Genomic DNA, 19,703 nt, shown 5'->3' on the forward strand with positions numbered 1-19,703 from the left:
GGTGACACGTGTACATAACATGAGCTACACCAGCAGTTGATGATGACAGCTCAGCTACTCACTGGTATTAACATATATAATCACTATTGTCTGCTGCGATTGGAGCAATTTCCGTGTGCATATGTGGTGGAGGTGATCTCCTGCCTAAGCTGGCGTTTATACATTTGAACATCCACTCTTTGAACATGCACAATGATCTCTAAGCAACGACAGAACATGCCTCGATTACACCCCCATAATAGTCAATAGGTCACACCTATCCTTTGTGTCTATGGCTCACAGCTTACCTCAACCTTGCCTATGTCACAGAGCATACCAATGTAGGCGGGGTGCCCCCTTATGTAGGTGAGCAGCTCTGCCACACTGTGAAAAGCAGCCTCGCTAGGCTTCAACCCCACACAGGGACTAATGCTGGAGGAAGAGTCCAGCTTGTCATTGCACCCAAAAAACATGCGCATGGTAGGGGTTGAGTGTCAGAGTGCCAATTTGTAGTGTTGTGTGATAGCCCCTCCACCAGCCAGTGCTTTTATCTATTTTCTAGGATACCATATCCATCTTTTTTTGCAATTCATTATTATACTAGCGGTAAATCTAATATAAATAAGCCTACATGCTTTTTCTTGCACCACACTTTGACCCTCTTGCTGTAACTTTGGTGTATGATGTTGGTGTCATTAGATGACACACATGCTCACCCGTGCCGTAAAATAATCAAATGTGAGTTTAATACATTCAGGGACCTGTCAGGCAGGATGAAAGTTACAATGTTAAGTCTATGGGCGGCGCTGCTGTGCTTCAGGCATGTGCTGGATTGAGTGAAGCGTTGCTAAGCAACACAGCATACACTGCTAAGCTGCACCATACACTGCCCAACCAAAAGTGATAGAGAGACAGCAATAGAGAGACAAACAGAGAGAGCAATAGAGAGACAGAGTGAGAGAGCGATAGAGAGACAGACAGTGAGAGATAGAGAGACAGCGATAGAGAGAGAGATAACGATAAAGAGACAAAGGGAGCAATAGAGAGACAGAGTGAGAGAGCGATAGAGAGGCAATGAGAGAAAGAGCGATAGAGAGACAGAGTGAGAGAGCGATAGAGACAGAAAGTGATAGAGAGACAGACAGTGAGAGGAAGAGAGATAGAGAGACAGCTATAGAGAGAGACAATGATAGAGAGAAAGAGGGAGCAATAGAGAGACAGAGTGAGAGAGCGATAGAGAATGAGAGAGTGATAGAGAGAGACAGTGAGAGAAAGGGCCATAGAAACACAGAGAGAAAGTGATAGTGAGACAGAGAGAGAGAGTGATAGACATAAAGAGAGAGATAGTGAGACAGACAGAGAGAAAGCAACAGAGAGACAGGGTGATAGAGAGACAGACAGAGAGAGCAATACAGAGACAGACAGAAAGAGAGCAATAGAGAAACAGACAGAGAGAGCAATAGAGAAGCAGACAGAGGGAGAGTGATAGAGAAACAGAGAGAGAACAATAGAGAGACAGACAGAAAGAGAGAACAATAGAGAGACAGAGATAGCAATAGAGAGACAGAAAGTGATAGACAGACGGAGACAGACTGATAGATAGACAGAACGAGAGCATTAGAGAGACAAATAGAGATAGCAACTGAGAAACAGAGAGAGACAGACAGAGCAATAGACAGACAGAGAGAGTGATAGACAGACAGAATGAGAGCGATAGACAGACAGAACGAGAGCGATAGAGAGACCCAGAGAAAGCGATAGAGAGAGCAATAGAGAGAGATAGCAACTGAGAAACAGAGAGAGATAGAGCAATAGAGAGACAGACAGATAGAGAGCAATAGAGACACAAACAAAGAGAGCGATAGAGAAGCAGACAGAGGGAGAGTGATAGAGAAACAAAGAGGGAACAATAGAGAGACAGACAGAAAGAGAGAACAATAGAGAGACAGAGATGGCAATAGAGAGACAGAAAGTGATAGACAGACGGAGACAGACTGATAGACAGACAGAACGAGAGCATTAGAGAGACAAATAGAGATAGCAACTGAGAAACAGAGAGAGACAGACAGAGAGAGTGATAGACAGACAGAATGAGAGCGATAGACAGACAGAACGAGAGCGATAGATAGACAGAGAAAGCGATAGAGAGACCCAGAGAAAGCGACAGAGAGCAATAGAGATAGCAACTGAGAAATAGAGAGAGAAACAGACAGAGAGCGATAGACAGACAGAGAGAGAGAGTGATAGACAGAACGAGAGCGATAGACAGACAGATTGAGAATGATAAACAGACGGAACGAGAGCAATAGAGAGACCCAGAGAAAGCGGTAGAGAGAGCAATAGAGGCAGAAAGAGGGAGCAATAGAGAGGGACAGACAGAAAGAGAATGAAAAAGACAGACAGACAGATAGACAGTGCAATAGAAAGACAGAAAGAAACAGATAGAGAGAGAGATAGACATACAGAAACAGACAGAGAGAGACAGACAATGAAAGAGACAGAGAGAGAGAGAGAGACAGACAGACAGAGTGAGAGACAGAGACAGACAGAGAGAAAGACAGACAAACAGAAAGACGGACAAACAGAGAAAGAGCCATAGGCTTCTTTATATTAGATATCTGCTCCAAATACAAAGTGACTCTCTAAATAATCACCTAACCAAGCAGATTTAGACATTCACAACCAGCACTTTTGAAACATTTTATGTTCACATAGCGCACATCGGGTCAATCTGGTTATCTTAATTTTGGTTACAGAGGCTTGTTTTAGCTCTTTCAGTAAGGACTTTTTAGGGCTCATTAAGAGATTGGAGAACGGTGCTGTCCTTTTTGGGGGCGATTACTCCATTTATAGGGTCATTTACATCAGGGTCATAATAGGGCGAACCTCTTTCTACTACTATTATCTTTCCTTGCTCTGTGAGCTTTTATTTGTATTAGTGTAATTTAGTGGCTTTTGGCCTTTTTAAACATCCTAATAAAGGTTCTGTTTTACTGTTTCTGTATAAATTTTCCTCTTTAGTGATAGGTTTTTGCTTTTGAGAAAAGATTTATTATATTTTAGTGACTTGTTAGGATTAGGTTTTAATTAGTAGGAAAAGTATAGGTGATATTTTCCTTTCACAAAGAAAAGATGGCAATTCTCAATGTATGTCTTAGGGCTCAGTCACACGAGCAGCGATCCACACGTATTTCCGTGCGGAAAAAGGCACGCACTGGGTGTGGACGAAAAACCGCATGACCAGGTCCATTGCCAGCTATATGTTCTTTCTCCGTACCTGCTGTGTGGGTGTTTCTCCACTTGTATGACTGAGCCCTAATAATGCTTAAAGGGGTTGTCTCGAGGAAGCAGTGAATTTTTTTTTTTGCCCAGTCCCCCTAATTAAGCATACATTACTAAGCCCCCCTGTAAATGACTTTTCTAGCTGGTTTGTACTTACAGTTCCAGCGTTTCAGCAACTTATAAAAATTTTCCCAAGATGGCCGCCAGCTCTTTTCCCATCGCTTGCTGTAGCCCGACGTGCGCGCTCCCGAGGCGCTACCAGCTGTGTCTCCCTGACAACCAGACGCCCCGCAGCCGCCGACCGGACCCCTGGATTGAACATGGCCGACCAGTCACCCACCGCCAGGCAGCAGGTAACCGGCGCAGCCCCCCCCCCCGGCACAGCGGCAGCCCCCCCCCCCCCGGCACAGCGACAGCCCCCCCATCGCAGCGACAGCCCCCCCGGCACAGCGACAGCCCCCCCATCACAGCGGCAGCCCCCTACGGCACAGCGACAGCCCCCCCATCACAGCGACAGTCCCCCCATCGCAGCGACAGCACCCCCCGGCACAGCGACAGGCCCCCCATCGCAGCGACAGCCCCCCCATCGCAGCGACAGCTCCCCCCATCGCAGCGGCAGCCCCCCCGGCGCAGCGGCAGCCCCCCCGGCCCATCACTTACCTGGGCGGCAGGACGGCGGAACAGCTGGGCGGCTTCTCGGGACAGCTGGGCGGCTCTGCACCTTCCTCTAACAGAGGATGGTACAGAATGGCCGCTCCAGCGCGCTCCCGAGCAGTGAGAGCTCGTCTGCGCATGCGCAGAAGAGCTGTAGCGGGGAGCACACTGAAGCGGCTCGTGCTGAAAGGAGAAGAACGGACTGCGCAAGCGCGTCTAAAAAAGCAAGCTGCCAGCGAATTTAGACGGAACCATGGAGACGAGGACGCTAGCAATGGAGCAGGTAAGTGAATAACTTCTGTATGGCTCATATTTAATGCACGATGTATATTACAAAGTGCATTAATATGGCCATACAGAAGTGTATAGACCCACTTGATTTCGCGAGACAACCCCTTTAATGAATGTACACATAATAAAGTAATGCAATCAAATTAAGCAACTTCATTTGAATAAATATATCTCCATATTTATTGATAATATTGCACATTTTACAGTAGAAGTAATCCATGCTAAAAAATATGATATATGAACACTTTAGGGCTTATGTATAAAAATTGTTCATTACCCAAAACAATCCATCAGGATCCAGCTTTTATTTTATCGGTTTCTTGTAACAAAGAGACTGTTTCTTAGAGAAATCTTCAAGCACAATATTGTGTGACTCACACTATATGATAGATGTGTAAGGAGTATTGCGTAACTGTTAGAGATGAGCGAGCATACTCGCTAAGGGCAATTATTCGATCAAGCATTGCCCTTAGCGAGTACCTGCCCGCTCGGAAGAAAAGATTCGGCTGCCGGCGGCGGACGGGGAGCGGCAGGGGAGAGCGGGGAGGAACAGAGGGGAGATCTCTCTCTCCCTCTCTCCCCCCCGCACCCCCCTGCTCACTGCTGCAACTTACCTTACACCCACGCCGGCAGCCGAACCTTTTCTTCCGAGCGGGGAGATACTCGCTAAGGACAATGCTCGATCGAGTAATTGTCCTTAGCGAGTATGCTCGCTCATCTCTAGTAACTGTTATTTGGCTGGCAAAAGTTTACTGACACTGAGAGATCCAAGGAATTTCATTTGAATATATAAATAATGTGTGAATGTATGTATATATGTAGATAGATATTACATGCACAATATATATACACACACATACACACAGTATAGACTCTTTGCCAAAAAAAAGAGGGCATGCATACTAGGTGACCGGGCTCAGGACGCTCTCCACAGACCACCAGTAGAGAGGATCTTCTGATCGTCCGACAAGCACAAGCAGCTCCAACTGTTTCGCTGTCCACCATCCAGAGACAGGTATCACCACCGTTCCAGGCCCTTGTGTCTGTCAGAGCCATTTCCAGCTTGGCTGAAGGACATTTGGTCTCATGGTGCCCATTACATGTACTGATTTTGACACCCATGGTAGCCTCTGTTTGCAGTCGTATCTTGAACGATGAAACTAGACTGCTATGGAGTGGAACCAGGTTTTCTTCAGCGATTAATCCAGGTTTAGTTTGAGCACGGATGACAGCCGTGTTCATGTCTGCAGACTGCGCTATTTTCTCGTATAAGAAAACAGAAACCTAACGGAATGCAAGCAAGCTGAAGCCTTACCGTTTGCTTTCCATTTTAATGAAACCTCTATGAAGTCAATAATCAATAGATATCAAAACCTCTATTCAATCAATTTTATTTCAGTTCCTCTCCAAAAACAGAGCAGAGAGATGGAAACCCTGAACGTAGCCCTGATACAGGTGTGAATAGAGCATTAAAATCACACATATAAGTTGCATTCGATTCCACCAACTCCTTCTATGGGATGGAATTTTTTGACAATGATTGTATATATTATATATATATTTGTTTATAACAGCTTTGGTATAAAAGTATTCTTTTTATTTAGCTTTTGTCAAGATATACATTTTTAAGATAAATTAATAAGAAATTGTAACATTTGAAGGGGATTTTTGGATATGATGATCAAAGAGCTACTAGTAATTCTAAGGTTATGTTCAAGCTTGAAAAATCTTATTAAAATCCAAAATGTTGAGGGCGGTTTATGTAAGTAGGACCTCTCAGCGCTGACATAATCCCATCCCACACCCTGTCCTCAATCCCTACCTATTCCCCCTATGTCCTCTGGAGCACTATCTCTGGTTAATTCCTCTTTTGTTTTATCTGTTTCTTTCTTTATGTCTGTCTTACTACCCCCTCTTGGGCCCCTACCTTGAGGTGGGATAGCGTTTCTCTCTTAAAAAAGAAAATTCTGAGCGGAGGTGGGTCAGCAACAAGCTCCACAGTGAGAGTTGGTGGAGCGGGAAAGTGGGTACAACATAAAGTGCGTATACAATTTAAATGTACTAAGGATTGGAATGTACCATATGTTTGGTTTTCTTCTGTCTCAATAAAAAACTTTTTGAACTAAAATCCAAAATGTTGATATTTTTCTGTGTAGTGTGCAGGATATTCATTACAATGGAGCAAGGATATGATGATTATCATCCTATTTTTTCCTACGTGTGCCTATATGACATGTTATCACTGGACGCCAGCATGTGGAAACCATCAGGAAAGAAGACAAGATTCTTCGGGGGGGCTTGGAGAATATACAGAAGGTGAGTATAATCTTTTTGGTTTCTTTATAATTTTACCTTTTATTTCGGAAGTCCACTTGCATCGCACGTTCACGAACACCGTGCATTCACCATGGTGATGAAATGTCTGTAAATCCCATCAACTTTGCTTTTACTGTAATGAACTGATTTTTCTGCAAACAAATCTCCAGCAAAAAATATGCAGCATATCAGCATATCCACCTCCTTCATTTGACTTTAAGGCCATATTCACATGCAGAAGTTTTGTCAGGTGTTACATTGTAGTGAATAATAATAAATAATAATAATAATCTTTATTTGTATAGCGCCAACTTATTCCGCAGCGCTTTGATGAATAGGCTTTGATGAAGTCGCATTCCCATTTTGCTGGTTTTTCATGGCAAGCTCCTTTAATTAAGGAACTGTATACATATATGTAAAAATGAAGAATGCAGATTTTAAATGGGTTGTCTCATGACACGTTTTACCTGCCTTAGAGACATCCCAGGCAGTCCGCCCAGCTCCAAAATGAATGGCAGTAGGCTCCACATGCTCACTACAGTTGGAACACAAGAGATGGTCAGCTCAGCTATCTTTGGTGTTCCCATTGAAGTGAATGGAGTCATAGTGCACATGTGTAGCCATCAGCTGCCATTCACTTTGGGACTGAGCTGTGGTTGGGTTGTCTGTATGACGGGTAAAATCTGACGTGAGATAATCCTTCTAAATTCAGTGCTGTGATGCAGTATCCCTAAAAATGTTCTACTTTACTGTTCTATATGAATGCCATGACCTGGGATCTCACCCATTGCAAAAACTAGAGGCCGTTGTCTGGAGAATTTGATAACTGGAAGTTTCCAAACAATGGTCTACTACGACAGGTCTCCCCTGTGATAAGTGTGCTACATATCATCACGTTGTCTGATCGCAATAGAAAGCAATATTGAATGTTATCGCAATTAATACATTTCTATGGGCAGCACATCAAAACTGCATGCTGTTTCATGAGCCTACGATTTCATATTATAAAAATGAGCTGTTAAACTTACTAATATTATTAATAGGGCATTAAATTAAATAAATTAAGAGTATATCCATGTTGTGCCGAATATTGCTTCAAATAACAGTAAAAAGAATTTGGCTTGGTCTAAGTTCAGCAGAATTTATGTTCAGGACTACAGCCTTAGCTCTTATGTAACATTTGGTTTTCTGCCCATGTATAAAATAAGCCTTTGTAATTGGCATCTTTATAATGTTACTTGTACACCATTCTTCATATGTGTAACACAATGTAAAAGTATCATTGTGGAGCAAATTATGTATGCGGGATGTCCGAGATTGGGTTCATACAGGATGATTATGCCAAAAATATAAAGGATAGATGTCCATAGTTTGAACAACATGTTAACATCAATAAATATCAGGTCTGCTAAAGACAACTCTGCAGATATGTTTGGAATTATACAACATACATATATCAGTCCAATAAAAAAAAACTATTCTTGGCAAGCAAAATTAAAATCAGTGGCAGTGATGATATCTCAGAATAAGTCTGGTAGTGTCCATCCCCAATGAAGTCATTGTTAGATCTACCATATTTCCGTAGTTTTCAACTGTTGTGGCATATCATGCGCCTTATATGTGCTCATACAAGTTTTCGGCAGTAGTTAAGATGATGATAGCTTCTTGAGGTTTTCAATTTCCATCTACAAAATACACAAAAAGTTCAATATTTTCTTTTCAGTTGTATATTTATTACATTCATCAAGTAATTATACTTAGGGCTCTTAATGACTTGCGTTTTTTTAATGCTGCGATATCGCTGCGTTTTTTTAACGCAACTGTCAATGGGACTTTCTAATGTTTAAACGCATTGCACAAAAATCGCAAACCACAAACTTGCGATGCGTTTTCAACATTAGAAAATCCCATTGACAGTTGCATTCAAAAAACATGCCATTTTATATGCCAAGTAAAAAGTGCATCATTGTATCTCACCGCTCAATGTAGGATCAGAGGGAATAATAGATCCAGAGATCTTCTCCCTTCTAGCCACCAGCTGAAAACACCTCAGAAAATACTCCTTCAGTGATTCACAAGCAGCCAATGGTATAGATCAGTGTTTCACCAATTCCAGTCCTCATGGAGCCCCAACAGGTCATGTTTTCAGGATCTCCTATAGTAAGAACACCTGTGGCAATGTCTGAAGCACTGACAATAATTACATCACCTGTGCAACACTGAGGAAATCCTGAAAATATGACCTGTTGGGGTCAATGAGGACTGGAGTATAGAAACACTGATCTAGATGGTACATCTCACCAGGAGAAATCTTCCGTATGACATCCACGGTAAGTAAAAAAAAAACAAAAAAACACCTAGTATAGTATTTGTAATCTGTTTTTTATGAATTTGAAAATTATGCTCAATTAATTAATGCTCAAAATCTCAATTAAGAAGCACATGGACAATTGTAACAAAATGTAGCAAACAGGACACCACATTGACCACCCAATCCAAGGTTTCGCGGACAGGCTTCTTGTGGGCATAGTGGCCAATAGTTCCCATAATTCTTAAATAGTCGTCATAGTAAAATGCATAAATATCTATTTGATTAAATTCACCATATATTATGCATTACAAAAGTATAATCAGAATCAAAACATTCGAATAAACTATAATGTAAAAGGTATTAGAGGTGTGCTACATTTTGTAACTTTCAACAAAGAATTTTTTATAACTAATTGAAAACTACACGACAAGCCGCATTCATAAAGATACCCAGGCACTGCTGAGAAGATTTTTTAAAAATACCATTAGTAAACAGGAGGGTTGTTGGATAATTAATTTAAATACTTGAAGTCCACTTGGACTAAATATAGATTTAGAACTGACATGTTTTTAACCCTTTCCAATCCAATTTGTATCCTGGTTTTCCTAGGGGACTTACTCTTTTTCTGCCATTATACAACGGCGCTATCTGTTGGCTAAAGCCAGTACTGCATGAGGTGACACGTTGGATAGGCTCTGACAGCAGAGAGGCTGGCAATATACAGTAAGAGAATGCCGATGGATGTCTTCGAATATCAGAGCTGTACAGCCTTAAATCATAATGTCTTTAGACGTCAGACAGTGGATTAGAAAGGGTTAAAATTACATCTTAGGGTGGCTTCACACGAGCGTGTTTTTGTGCGTGCATATGCACGCACAAAAACACACTTCTACTAGAAACAATGCATTCCCTATGGTGTGTTCACATCTCCGTGCTTTACAGGTGCATGCCTGTAAAGATAGGACATGCGTGCACCATAGGTAATGCTCGCATTGTTTTCAATGAAGCCGCATCTGTGTTCTTCATCCCCGCGGGGGTCACAGCAGTGGCGGAGAGGTAAGTATATTTTTTTATTTTCTTATTTTTTATATATATATATATATATATATATATATATATATATATAAAGGGTGTCGGCAGACCATTGTCTTCAATGGAGCCGCGGCTCCATTGAAAACAATGCACGGACCTGCATTAACGCGTGTTTTTGCACGTACATGGGTGCGCACCTATGTACGTGCAAAACACGCTCGTGTGAAGCGACCCTTAGTTTGGAAAATTTAATTTCTTCTGCGTGATTTGCGTGGAATGTGATTGGATAAACTGCAACATGTGGTCATTATTTTTGTGAATGATTAGGATGTAGTAACTCGTGATTGGCAGACTGATACCATGTGACCTGGGTTTTTTATGAATGGTGATTGTTGTGTACTGTAGGTTTCAACTAGTTCTAAAAGATCATGTGATTAAAGTTTCAAAATTTAGTGAGCTCGATCTAATTTTATATTTTAGATTATAATTTATTGTAATGTTTTGATCATGATTGTACTTTTGTAATGTATAATATATGGGGAATTATAGTCAAACATACAGGACTGCGCAAAAGATTTACGCAGGTGTGGAAACAATTCTGCAAAGTAAGAATGCTTTCAAAAATAGAAGTGTTAATAAGTTATTTTTAACAAGTAATGAAATATAAAGGGAATGGAAAAAAGAAATCAACCATATGTTTCCTTTTACAAGACGCAATCACCCCTCCCCCAAAAGGGGGAAAAAGCTAACGTGCCAAAATTCGGACCCAGCTGGGAGTGCATCCATAACGGGGGAGGAGAGACACCCATACCAACAGCTGATTTGTGGAGGCAGGGAGCAGCAACGGTTCCCTCCTGCGCTCACTAATTAGCTGTTTGTACTAGTGGCTCTCCTCCCCTCCTTATCACACATCTGCCAGCTCCATTGCAGGGATGGAGAGCCGACTATAGGTACAGCTGTTTGGTGCCTAGTTGCGCTGAAATGTATACCCCATACCTCACCAAAAGGAGACATGCCATGAAGTGCTCCTAAAAAGTTGGGTGACAACTAATGGAATCATCATTACATTGTCACTCAGCTCTTCCAGGATCCTCTATGCCAACTGCAGAGTTATGCAAGCATTTATACCACATATATCGCTATAACTAATCAAACATGGCATTCAGGGCTCCTGAGAAGCTGGGTGACAAGTAATAAGTACACTAGAGATGAGCGAGCACCCAAATGCTCTGTTCCGCGTTATTCGAGTCGAGCTTTTCAGAAAATTCGAGAGCTCTACTCGAGTAACAAACCCCACTGACTTTAATGGGAGACTCGAGCATTTTTGTATGTGGGACGCCGGGTCCCGAGCTTTTTTTTTTTTTTCTTCTAGGGGTGTCGGGGTCTTTCTCTCTCTCTCTCTGTCTCTCTCTCTCTCCCCCTGCCTGCCTGCCAAAAAATTTGCCATTGAAACGCGCGCTGCATCGTGGCGGGGAGGGGCCAAAACAGGCATGTCACAGCAGGGAGGAGCCAAAAACTGGGGCAGGGTCGAACACGGCTTGATGCTTGTTCGAGTAACGAGCACCATTGAGTACGCTAATACTCGAACGAGCATCAAGCTCGGCAGAGTATGTTCGCTCAACTCTAAAGACCACCATTACATTTACTCTCAGCTTTCCCAGGATTCTGAATGACAGATTGACGTAGTGGTATATACTTCATTCTGAGGTGGTACTACTGCTCTTTATTATTATTATTATTATTACTGCCTGTAATACCCCCTCACTGCCTGCTCTGGGGGAGTTCAAAATGTTTTTTTTCCTATTTTCCTCATCTAACACCTAGGGGCATCTTATAAAGCAGAAAATATGGTAAATCAAATCGATATTTGCTGTGACCACCTTTTACCTTCAAAACAGTATCAATTTTTCTAGGTAAACTTGTTCAAAGTCAGGGATTTTGTAGGATTATGGGCAGCATTTTTTTCAACACCTGCCTAAAACTTTTGCACAGTACTGTATATTTATGCCTTTTATTGTAAAAACTATTTAAGAGATAAGGGAACTATTGGCCACTCTGCCATGGAAGAAGCCTGCAGCAGGACTTTGGGTCGGGTGGCGAATATGACGTACTGTTTGCTACATTTTGTTACAATTGTCCATGCACTTTTTAATTGTGATTTGTGAGTATAATTATCAAATTCATATTAAACAAATTGCAAAGGGTACTACAGTAGGTGTTTTTTTTATTTACTGTGGATGCCATACGGAGCATTGCTTCTGGTGAGATATACTATCCATATGATCAGCTGTTTGAGGCTTGTAAATCACCGAAGGAGTATTTTCTCAGGTGTTTTTGTGCTGGTGGTTAAAAGGGGGAAGATTTCTTGATCCACTATTTCCTCTGATCCTACATTGAGCGTTGAGATACATTAACTTACTGTTTTCCGAAAATCTAACTCCATTTTTTTAACCCCTTAGTGACGAAGCCTGTTTGCGCCTTAGTGACGGAGCCAAATTTTGGAAATCTGACATGCGTCGTTCAACGTAGCATAACTCCGTAAAGGCTTTACATATCCAAGTGATTCTGACATTGTGTTTTCGACACATGTTGTACTTCATTTTGGTTGTAAAAAGAGACTGATATAATTTGTGTATATTTATTAAAAGTACCAATATTGGAAAAATTTTGAAAAATTGTAATTTTTTTCACATTTTCAACTGTAATATCTCAAATATGTCCAAACATACTGTACAAATTTTTGATAAGATATATATTTCCATCCGTTTACTTTATTCTGAATGCACACTTGAAAAACTTGTGGTTTTTTTAACCATTTATAGGGCGTACAAATTTAACATTACTTTTCAGCATTTTGAGGAACACTTTGCTTTCCTGCACCAAGCCAAGTTTGCAAAGGCTCATGAGTGTCAGAATAATAGATAAATGACCCCATTTTAAAAACTACACCCCTTAATGTATTCACTGAGGGGTGTCATGAGTATTTTGACCCTACCAGTTTTTTTCAGGAATTAATTCAATTTAGAGGAGAAAAAATAAAATTTCATATTTTTGCAAATATGTCATTTTAAAGACATATTTTTTTCCTATAGTGCCCATGAAAATGAGGATTTACACCCCAAAATGGATACCCCCTTTTCTCCCGTGTTTAGAAACATACCCATTGTGGCCCTAATCTTATGTCTGGATGCACAACGGGACCTAAAATGAAAGGAGTAGTCGGTGTCTTTCAGAACATAAATATTGCTTGAAGGCGTTTTAGGCCCATAGCACTTTTGTAGAGCTCTTGAGCAGCCAAAACCCCCACAAGTGACCCCATTTTGAAAACTAGACCCCTTAATGATTTTATCTAGGGGTGTACTGCCCATTTTGACCCCACAGTTTTTGAATGAATTCAAGCAAAGCAAAAGGAAAAAAATTTGATTTTCGTTTTTTTGGCAATTCTGTCGTTTTAAAAACTGCTTTTTTTGTACAGCACACACATGAATGAAGACTTGCACCCCAAAATGGATACCCCTGTTTGTCCCGTGTTCAGAGACATACCCATTGTGGCCCTAATCTTTTGTCTGGATGCACAACGGGGCGCAAAATGAAAGAAGTAGTCGGTGGCTTTCAGAACAGAAATTTAGCATGAAAGTGATTTAGGCCCCATTGCCCACTTGTAGAGCCCTTGAGCGGCCAAAACGACAGAGAACCCCCACAAATGACCCCATTTTGAAAACTAGACCCCTTAATGAATTCATCTAGGGGTGTACTGTGTATTGTTACCCTATAATTTTTGAATAAATCTAAGCAAAGCAGTAGGAAAAAAATTACAATTTTTATTTTTTTGGCAGTTGTGTCAATTTAAAAACAGGTTTTTTTGTACAATGTACATAGGAATGAAGACTTTCACCCCAAAATGGATACCCCTGTTTGTCCTGTGTTCAGATACATACCCCTTGTGGCCCTAATCTACTTAAAGGACACATGGCTAGGCCTATAATGGAAGGAGCACCCGTTTGATTTCAGGGTACAACAGAATAAATTCCAGGCCCCATCGCCCACTTATAGAGCCATTGAGCGGCCAAAACGATAGAGAACCCCCACAAATGACCCCATTTTAAAAACTAGACCCCTTAATGAATTCATCTAGGGGTGTATTGTGTATTTTGACCCCACAGTATTTGAATAAATCTAAGCAAAGCAGAATGAAAAAATTAAGATTTTCATTTTTTTGGCAATTTTGTCAATTTAAAAACTCTTTTTTTTGTACAGTGTACATAGGAATGAAGACTTTCACCCCCAAATGGATCACCCCATTTGTCCCGTGTTCAAAAACATATCCATTGTGGCCCTAATCTACTTATAGGACACATGGTTAGGCCCATAATGGAGGGAACACCCGTTGGATTGCAGGGCACAACTGAATAAATCCCAGGCCCCATTGTTCATTTGTACGGAATAAAAATTGACTCCCTAAAAATTTTCCCCACACACACACACACACCCCTAGCCCTCCGCGCCCTTTTCGGCGTTCCCCAAATCTTAGATAAAAGTAATAATGTGAACTGTGTGGTATTTCCGAAGACAGGGGTAATTACGGAGGCTGGTTGGGATGGGTACATGGGGCAATAAAACCGTGTATCCCCCCTCCTCTCATGCTTTTTTAGGGGGTAATTCGTGACCTCAGTGGTGGGTATGGGGTGTAAAAAGTGGCGCTCTGTGAGTCTCTGTAAGCTTGATGAGGTGCGGCGGTCTCGCACAGAAGGCGCTCAACAAGGTGCTCCTGGAACTGCATGAAGGCGAGCGTTCCCAGGGCTTCTTGTAAGTTACGTATTACAGGTAGTGGTCTGAATAACGCCAGGCTCACGCAGCCGTAGGTGGAATCCGCTTGCGGAGGCCCGCAGCGTATCCCAGCTGTGAGCCAGGCTGTGACCCTGCGTACGGCCGCGTAATGTACTGCGCATAACTGCGTACTTACACGGGCGGTCATGCGCAGTACCTTTTTTTTGTTTGTATTTCCCGCACCGTCGCTTAGCGATGACGCGGGTACCCGCAGCCCGTATACAAGGTAGTTACATATGGGCTGCGGGTATATCCGCGACCACGGAGCACAATAGGCTCTATGTTGCAGATATCCGCGGTAAAATAGAACCTGCTGCGTTCTCATTTCTGCGAGTGGATTACAAAATTCCGACCCGCTAATGTGAGCGGAATTGTGTAATCCAATGCGATTGATCTGCGTATTACCGCGGATCAGACGCATGCGGAATCCGTAATTCCTATCCGGTTATGTGAGACTGGCCTAAGGTAGATCGCTACCTTTTTATCACGTGACCGGGGACCGCTCAACGAGGCCACCCGTCACTGCTCCGGGCTCTCAGCGACCATTGGTCGCTGAGAGCAAGGAGATTTTACGTTTCCTGGGCTCCCCGACTCCTGCGCATGTGTCCGGTGTTTTGCCGGCGGTCGCATGCCCAGGATCCTGGAAAGTTCACGGGAGAAGATCGCATCGGGGTGCAAATACGGAGGCCTCCGGTAAAAAGTTTTATCTCCTCTCACCGATCACATCGGTGAGGGGAGATGAAACTTCACTTTTTTTTTACTTTTACGTGTTCGCCATTATCCATTGGATAACGGCGAACACGTGACGAGGAACCGCTCACCGTGGCCCCCCGTGAAATCTTCAGGCTCTCGGCTAAGTTTTGTAGCCAGGAGCAGGGAGATTTTCAATTATCCTGGCAATCCACGGCTTTTGCGCATGCGTCTGCCATTTTGGCGACGGGCGCGTGCGCAGAAGCTGGGGTAAGGTCCACGGATAAATCCGCGGGCCTTAGGTACGTCATTTCATCCTACCTCATGGATATGATCCGTGGGGGGAGATGAAACGCAAGCTTTTTTAACTTTTTTAAAACTTTTTTTTTTAACTTTTACACTTTTTTTTCACTTTTTACAGTTTTTTTTTACTTTACATGATCACTGTCATCCATTGGATAACAGTGATCATGTCCCCGGTATAATCTCTCTGCTCCGGGCTACACATGGCAGCCAAGAGCAGAGGGATTTTAAATTTCCCGGGGCTCGAGCCCGTCTGTGCACGAGCCTGATGTCAATCATCGGCAGCGCATGCGCAAACGGGGATTCGGGTCCCGGGACATTAGGGAGGACTTAGGTAAGTATTTTCACCTCCCCTCATGGATCCGATCCATGAGGGGAGGTGAAACTGACTTTTTTTTAACTTTTTCGCGATCGCCGCTATCCAATGCATAGCGGCGATCGTGTGCCCGGGGACCGCTCACAGCGGTCCCTGGTAACACCTCCTGGTTCCCGGCTACCTTCAGGAGCCGGGAGCCAGGAGATTTAAAATTTGCCGGGGGCTCCCGGGCTTCTGGCATGCGCCTGACGTCATCGGCTGGCGCGCATGCGCAGAAAACCGCCGGCGAGTCCGGGAGGACCCGATCTCCGGGGGACACCGGGGACAAGCCGCGTGAGTATTTTCAGCTGCTCTGATGGATCCGATCCATCAGGGCAGCTGAATCTTTACTTTTTTTCACTGTTTTATTTACTTTTTTGCGATCGGCGCTATGCATTGGATAGCACCGATCGCAATGCCGGTGGGGTCTGCCCGCATCCTGGGATGACAGCTCCATGCTGTCGGCTACCTGCGGGCACCGACAGCATGGAGCTGTCACGTCCTCAGGCAAGTGGGCATCAATCCAAAGAGGATGCATAAAACTACGTCCTCTAGGATTAAAGCCCACTTTCTAAGGACGTAGTTTCCAGATGGGGCAGTCGTTAAGAGGTTAATCACCTGCTCCGTGGGGTCATGAGTATACTCATTTGCATTGTGTCATATTAAGTAAACAGTTTGCTAGAGTGAAAATCAAAACACATATTAAGAGGCAATAGCCTGAAGATGAGCCAATCTAAAATCTACGCCAACTACAAGCTGACATGGAATTCAGGTATGATTTACACCATTTCCTGGAGTAGATCATAGTAAATCTGATGGGCCCACTTTCTAATATTAGTGGTGCAACCATAAAAATTAAAAAGTAGAAAATTTTTGTAGAATATAGCTACATGCAAAAAATGGCAATTTATTTCTGCCAGAAAACTGGCGGAAGCTGGGTATTATTACCCCCTATCCACTGGTCATGCATGTGCACTGTTGCACCATTTCAATGGGACTGCTGAAGATAGTCCAAGTGTTCAGCTTTGTCCGGCCGTCCCATTGAAGTGAATAGAACAGTGATGTGCATTTGTGACCACTGCTGCATTCATTTGGGAACCTTCAACACCCCCATCATTGTGATCAGCAGGAGTCACAGCAGTTGGATGCTCCACCAGTCAGTTATAGAGGATAACTTCAATTTCTGGGATTATCCCTTTAACTCCACATTCAGAACCTTCCAAATGAGACGCTTATAAATATGCCTGTGTATATGAGAACCTAATGTGAACCAATATTTTAGCAATAATAGAAGTCAAGCACAGCAAGACATAGCATTTGGTTGGGTGGCTTCAGTACTGTGTGATACACAGAAAATGATGAATGTTAAAGGGGTTGTCCAAGTTATGGAAACCCCTGTCACCAGGTCCCCCATGCCTTGATTTCCAACTAGTGACAATGAATGGACCAAAGGCTACTTGGAGCTCAGGCAAGCAACTGCATTATGGATTTATAATACAGTGCCTGTAGCCTTCAATGGCCCATCCAGTTTCTCTGTGTCTTCATATGGAGGTGTATGCACCACTGCATTACAAAGATATCCACCGCAAGAGGAATTGCTACTAGGGGGAAGAAGGTACCTCATGGAAGTACCATACTACAGCATATGGCATATTTGGGTGTCCAGAATATGAGAACATAAGCACAGGGTCAGTTTGAATATTTGCATACTAACAAGTCAACTATTGTTATGTCTTATCTATGTTTTTCAGTTACCTGCAGTGCTAAGCGTTTCACTCTCTCTTGACTGATTTCTGATCTAATTTCTTGTATATCTGTCCTGTAGAAATAATAAAAAGATCATATTGTACAATATGTAAAATATCAAAATTTGCAGATGATTCAACACTATGTAAAGAAATTAACATAAGAGAAGACAGAATGTGGTTGCAAATAGATCTGGATAAGTTGGGGGTTGAGCTTAAAAGTGGCAAATGAGGTGTAACACTGATAAATGTAACACTAAGCAGATGGGCAGAGGAAATACATGTCACCATCACACACTAAATGGGAACCCACTGAACAAAACAGACATGGACAAGGACTTGGGGATTTTAGTTAACTGCAAACCTAGCTGGAGCAACCAGTGTCAGGCAGCTGCTGCCAAAGCAAATAGGATCATGGAGTGCATCAAAAGAGATATAGGGGCACATGATGAGAACATTGTTTTCCTCTTTCCTAATCATTGGTCGGACCACACATGGAATAGTTTTGGGCGCTGGTATATAAGAAGGACATATCAGAGCTTGAGCAGGTACAAAGGCAGACAACCAAAGTAATAAATGGGATGGGCGGACTACAATACAGAGAGGATATCAAAATTGGGGTTATTTAGTTTAGAAAAAGAGGGGCAACCTAAAAACTATGTATAACTATATCAGGGGACAATACAGAGATCTCTCCCACGATCTGTTTATACCCAGGACTGTGACTGTAACAAGGGGGCGCCCTCTAAATCTAGAAGAAATGTTTCATCACTAACATATAAAGGGGTACTTTACTGTAATAGCAAAGAGTTCCAGAGGGGCTTGGACGCCTTTCTTGAGCATAATATTATTACATGTTATAGTCATTAATAACTTCAGAAGGGTTGTTGATCCGGGGAGTATTCTGATTGCCAGATTGGAGTCAGGAAGGATTTTTTTTCAGCACAAAATACTATGTTATTATGCAATTGTGTATTTAAGGATACAAAGATTACCTTGTACATATTTACTCTTAAAGGGGTTATCAGCTTTAAACTATTGATGACCTTTCTTCAGGATAGACCATCAACAATAGATAAGCAGGTGTCTGCTGCCTGGAGCCCCCAGCAATCAGGTGTGCACTGGGTCAGTGTGCTATTAACTGGCACTAATTTCTGCTGGAAGCAGACAGCTCCCATCCCACTGCAGTGGCCGGCTTGGTAATTCACGCAAGGTTCCCATCCACTTTATTGGGAGCTTTGTATGCAATACCAAGCCAGCCACTGCAGTGGGATGGGAGCTGTCTGCTTCCAGCAGAAATTAGTGCCAGTTAATAGCATACAGGCTCAAGGTACAGCTGATTGGTGGGGGTCTTGGACCACTGCCAATCTACTATTGATAGTCTATTCTGAAGATAGACAATCAATAGTTTGTAAATGGAGAACCTCTTTATTACATATTTACATTACCATCTCTCTAATTGTGCTGTCCGAAGTACCAATTATTTTGGTATCAGGGTGTCCAAACATGTCTCAGTAGTGTGCTGCATTGCCAAGAACCAGAAAATTTCTAATTAATACAGTTCTGCAATGCAGTGTTTCACCTGTAAAGGCTACAATTTTGCAATACATGTGCTTCACCTGTACTAGCTGCATGACAGCAACTGAACAAGAATTGTTCAGTCGTTCCGTTTCTGCATGTGGAAAACTGATTTACATACCGTTCAGTGTAAACAGCAGTTGTTGATCTCTGAACGACAATCTGTTTAATGTGAATGGAGATGGGCGGGGGGAGAACGCTCACCGGCCTGCTCCTTGCCAGCAGTGCTTACAGTGATACTGGGCCTGACAGCGGTATAAATAAGGCATAAGTGTGCTTCCAGAGATAGGGGGCAATCACTGAGCAGGACCACCTGCTGCACTGAGCAGAGATTTACATT

The 19,703-nt window shown here is 42.7% G+C and overlaps 1 protein-coding gene across 1 annotated transcript in view; it reads right to left on the reverse strand.

The window, feature by feature from the left end:
- Positions 1–7,647: 7,647 nt before the first annotated feature.
- The window catches only part of SH3D21 (SH3 domain containing 21), a 94,892-nt gene continuing 82,836 nt past the window's right edge, over positions 7,648–19,703 (reverse strand). Inside the window, exons 18-19 of the mRNA XM_066574963.1 lie at positions 17,796–17,859; positions 7,648–8,207 (exon numbers count right to left, since the gene is read on the reverse strand). Coding sequence (XP_066431060.1) covers positions 8,169–8,207; positions 17,796–17,859 — 103 coding nt within the window. The 3' untranslated portion in view covers positions 7,648–8,168. The remainder of the gene's footprint in view (positions 8,208–17,795; positions 17,860–19,703) is intronic.

This window comes from Eleutherodactylus coqui, chromosome 1 (genome assembly GCF_035609145.1).
Source record: "Eleutherodactylus coqui strain aEleCoq1 chromosome 1, aEleCoq1.hap1, whole genome shotgun sequence".
NCBI classification, from domain to species: domain Eukaryota; kingdom Metazoa; phylum Chordata; class Amphibia; order Anura; family Eleutherodactylidae; genus Eleutherodactylus; species Eleutherodactylus coqui.